A 4,742-nucleotide genomic window follows, 5' to 3' on the forward strand; every position below is an offset into this window, starting at 1 on the left:
TTTTATGGAGAGATCTTTTCTTTCTTTGGAAAAACAAAATACTGAGTTTTAATATCAGAAACTTTAGAGATCATAGATATCAACTCCATTACTTAAAAACAAAGTAGTATTAAAAAGTAGCTAACGCTTACAGTTTTGTTCTGTTGTAAGAACTTTCTAATGAAGTTTAAGCTAAGAAATACCAGCAGTGGGAGTGGGGATGTGGGGCGGGGCGGGGTGGGGGGAACCACGGGACGGAGGTGGCCACCCATCTACCTGATGTAAACTGCTAGGCTTACAGGAGAGATGCAAGAACTCTTCCTGTAGCTTACTTCTGGGAAACAACAGTTCTCAGAAGGCATCCTTTTAGAATCTACTGTCTCTTTTCAGATGTGTGTATTAATTAGACTTAGCCATTTACTGTGAAATTCCCGAAAGTTTCCCTCCAAGTAGCTTCTGGTTAAACCAGTATTTTTCTTATAATTAAATTACAGTTGTTGGGTGTTTTCTTTTTCCCCCCCAAATCAACCAACTTTTTCCTTTTTGAAAGGATAACATTAAAACGTACTATTTTTCAAGTCACTAAAGATGGTTTGGATTAGAAAGTAATTGGAAAGGGGATTCTACTGATTTAATTTCATATTCTGCTGTGGCATCTGACACCTGGCACCTGGTATTTTAGGAATGAAAGGAATTATTTTTTTTAAAAAGGGAGAAAAATGGGACTATGTACAGATTAAGCCAGTCTTATTAGATGTTTCTGAAAAGAAACAACTTTTATTCTGAATCAGTGATAAGCTACATATTCATATGCCACTATTTCAAGTCACAGTTATACTGATATCTCTCCTTTGAAGCGTTGAATGGTTTTTTCTAAATATTTTCCAAAAGTCATTTGAAAGCAAGTAATAATTCTAAAGATAAAGCATCAGAAACAAATTCTGTCCACCCAAGCTAACTTTAATGTTTAGATCACAACATTTTAGAGAGGTTCCATTTAATTTTTCCCTATTTTTACTTCTTCTTGGCAGTTTTTCAAAACTCTGTGAAAACTTAAACTATGACAAGAAAAGCATTCAAAACATAATACAAATATATACAAGAATACAAGAAAAGTTTAAAACAAAAAACACCATATTACAATATCTCCAAATACGATGTGTTCACGATATGGCCAAAAACTACAGGGTTACAGGTCCTCAACACTCCCACTATCCTAACGCAGATCTACATTCATACCTTTTCACATATGTGTATTTTTGTTTTGTTTTGCCTTCTTGGTGCCTAAAGTAACTGAGAATCAAGAAAATAACTAATATGACATGAAAAACATGGTACCTATGATTTTTTTACATCCTAGTCTAAACACATCTTAATTGGTGCAACATCACTCTTAATAATCGCCAAACAACAACGGACAAACAATACATATGAAAAGACGTACTATATATAATACAGTATTTTTAGAATCACAAATAATTTCCACACTGACATTAAAAACCTGCAAATTAAATCTTAACTCACCTCATTATAAAGTTAAATTCTCATGTATCATAGTAAGAATGTTATTACTAGAAGCATTCTCAATTATTTCATTTTCTAGTGTAGAAAGGTTATGGTAGAAAAGATAAGGTGCTTTTTTTTAATAAGCTGCCAACAGACACTGACAGAGGCTGACACACATACCCAGTGCAAACTATCCAAGAAAATAATCCTAATTGGGAAATGAGCTATATCATTAAACAGCTAGACTAAAAGTAGAGTGGGATAGAATAATTATCCGTGACTAATACGTCATAAACACAGACAACTCAATGTACATGTAGTCAGTGAAATAAAGAATAACTTTCCTTTTTTTTTTTTTTTAATTCTACCTTAACTTTTAACATTGTTCCCAATTCTAAAACTTTAGTTTCCGAGTTTCCACAGCTAACTAGAAGACTCTGGATATTCTGATGGTAAAAGCTACTAGAGATTAATGATCCACTGGTGCTACCCTTGCTGTGTTTTCTTCTTTACTATGAAACCATAACCCTCTGTTGCTATTTTGTTTCATGCAGGACCTACCAAACTTAATTTTTTTTTCTAAGAAAAAAATAAATATATAAAGAAGACACTGTCAGGCATATATTCACAAGGTCTCAGTTTCTTAAAACATAAGTATGGGTATATTTATTTCTCTCAAATGCATACAAGACAGTAATTACACAGCAACAAATCTTTTGTTCAACAATGATTTGATTCATAAGCATTTGAATGAAATTTACATAATTTCACATCCATACCCTTGCATGTTTAAATACTGTAAGTAAAAAAGCCCCCCAAATAACCAATTCTTGTATTTCCTATTTATCTCTCTATACATCCAAACTTTAAAAAGTTACAAACTGAACACTATACAGAACATACAAATCATGTTTAAAAACTTGAGGTTTTAAAATCACTGTTCCCCCAAGATGATTCAAAAAAGTCCTCATGCTGACAAGTGCAGTCCTAGGTGGTAAAGTAACTTGGAGGAGGGGAAGAAAGAAGAGACAGACACAAGTTTGCTGTCTTAATATTTTACTAATCCTGTTAGTTAAAAATGGTGATGTCATGAGAAATAACAGTTTAGGTTTAATATGAGGAATGGAGTCTGCCTCACAGTTTGAGACATGCATTTCAAGTATTTTCCTATTTGATCTGAGCTCCCTGCAGCAAACTGATGCTGAAAGAGAATCATTATTTTCTTCCATACATTCGCTCAATGTCCGCCTGGTAATGTGTTTTAAGCTCTTTGCGTTTCAGCTTGAAGGCATCTGTCACCAGACCAGTTTCAGGGGTCCACGGTTCAGGGCTCAAACGAATTTTTACTGGAATTTCAAACTTTTCCAGACTTGCTGAGACGGTGAAAAGAAATGTAAATGCAAGGTCATGAAAAATATACAATTAAAATTCTTGGCAAATAATTTAACTTCCTCAGTCTTCCAGCACTCATCAAAATGCAAAGCCAACAGCTCATAAATCTCACTTCTAAACAATCTATCCCTCAGAAATACGAGAAGTAAGAAACAGATTATGTATGAGAATTACAATAGCAAAAAACTGCTGAGAAAATCTACATGTCCATCAATAGAAGGAGTTGGATAAATTATGATACAGGCATAAAACGTACACAATTCAGTCACTAAAAATGAGTTAGATCTACCTGGTATGGGTATATAAAGAAACCTGCAATATATTGTTAGGTTTAAAAGAAATTTTGTTTTGTTTTGTTTTTTAACACTAGATAAACTTAATACGCAACTAGATGTGTACGACAAGGATACACACGAAAATAAACCGCATACTTCTAGGGGGCTAGGATCCAGGATTAAGGAAAAGGAAATGTCACTTTTTACCTTACACCTATTTTCTTTGAATTTATTTTTAAAAATCACTTCAGAAACTAAGAAATAATAAAGTTTAAACAGAATCTTGTCACTGAGCCACAATATTCGCCATGAGCTCTGAGGAAGAATGTCTGCTCTCTACTGTCTCCCACACTGCTTAATACCAAGTAGGTCCTCAACAGTGGAAAACTGAAAGGGGGCGGCGGCGGGGGAAGACAGGGAAAAGAGATGTAGTTTTGAAGAAACACCTTTCCTTAAAAAGACTGATTTACTTTTCCAGCATTCATATAACAAATATTTACCAGGGAAAAAAATACTGTATAAAGTGCTTTACTAAACATTCTTTTAAAATACAAAAATGAATAGTTTCTGCTCTCAACTGGTATACTATCGGGAAACAGGTAAACACCTAGCCATAGTAATGTATATACCTTAAAAGAACTGAATTACAAAGTATAAGTGCCTTGGGAACAAAAATGATATATTAACTCTAACCTGTAAAAAGAAACAGAAATAAAGTTTTATTCTTCAAAGATGAAAAATATGTCAGGAGTGGTTTCTAAGAGGAAAAACCACTATGAGAAAAAGCAGTAAGGCAGGGACCACAGCTCTTAAGGGACAGGAGTCTGACACTACGGCGATGTGGGGAGACTCACAGGCAAGCACTGGAAGCCCATGTTCAGCTGTTAAGTGCTCAGTCGGCACCGCACTCTACGACCTGACTCAACGTGACCTTAGGTACAGTGATATCATCTAGACCAGGTTTTAGAAAAATGAACACAGCTACAACCAAATGACCAGGTGAAGAAATGGGGACTCTGAGTATAATTATGAGTATTTCTTCCCTATTTTGCTGTGAATATGCTTGTATATATGTTAAGCAAATATTTTTGTTTTCTTCCCTCCTATTCTCTTATCACAATATATTAATAAGTTCACTTTATATCACAGTATTTAAGTTACAGGATACCAAAGGAGAAGAGTAAAAAACAAAATATCAGTCGAGGGGTCTTCATTCACTTCTGGGGAAAAGGTTAAAGTATCTTCAGTTGCACACAGAACAGGTGTATAATGTTAGGTGATAGTCTGACTTCGTTACTGTCTTTATATGGAAATTAACTATAGTGTAAGGAAATGTATCTGGGTGCCAAGCTGACAATGGGTGGGCTGTGATAGTTTTATTCATCATCTGGGCTAGGTTAGAGTTCCCAGTTATTCAATTAAACACTAATCTAGGTGTTGCTTTGAAAGTGGTTTTGTAGATATGACTAAGTCAGTTGAAAGGCCCTGAGAGCAGAGCTGAGGCACCCCCAAACAAGAAGCAATTCTGCCTGTGGACAGGGGCTTTGGCTCGTGCCTAGGAGTTCTAGTCCACCTTTTTTTTTTTTTTTT

General features: G+C 34.9%; 1 protein-coding gene across 2 annotated transcripts in view; it reads right to left on the reverse strand.

Moving 5' to 3' along the window:
* Nucleotides 1–923: 923 nt before the first annotated feature.
* ACSL3 (acyl-CoA synthetase long chain family member 3) overlaps nt 924–4,742 on the reverse strand; it is an 83,282-nt gene continuing 79,463 nt past the window's right edge. The window contains exon 15 of one of the 2 annotated variants that reach the window (XM_007464332.1): nt 924–2,858. In XM_007464332.1, coding sequence (XP_007464394.1) covers nt 2,701–2,858 — 158 coding nt within the window. In that variant the 3' untranslated portion in view covers nt 924–2,700. The remainder of the gene's footprint in view (nt 2,859–4,742) is intronic. The other variant, XM_007464333.1, reaches the window with a different exon arrangement.

The sequence above is a fragment of the Lipotes vexillifer genome, unplaced genomic scaffold, assembly GCF_000442215.2.
Source record: "Lipotes vexillifer unplaced genomic scaffold, Lipotes_vexillifer_v1.1 scaffold782, whole genome shotgun sequence".
In the NCBI taxonomy this organism is placed as follows: Eukaryota; Metazoa; Chordata; class Mammalia; order Artiodactyla; family Lipotidae; genus Lipotes; species Lipotes vexillifer.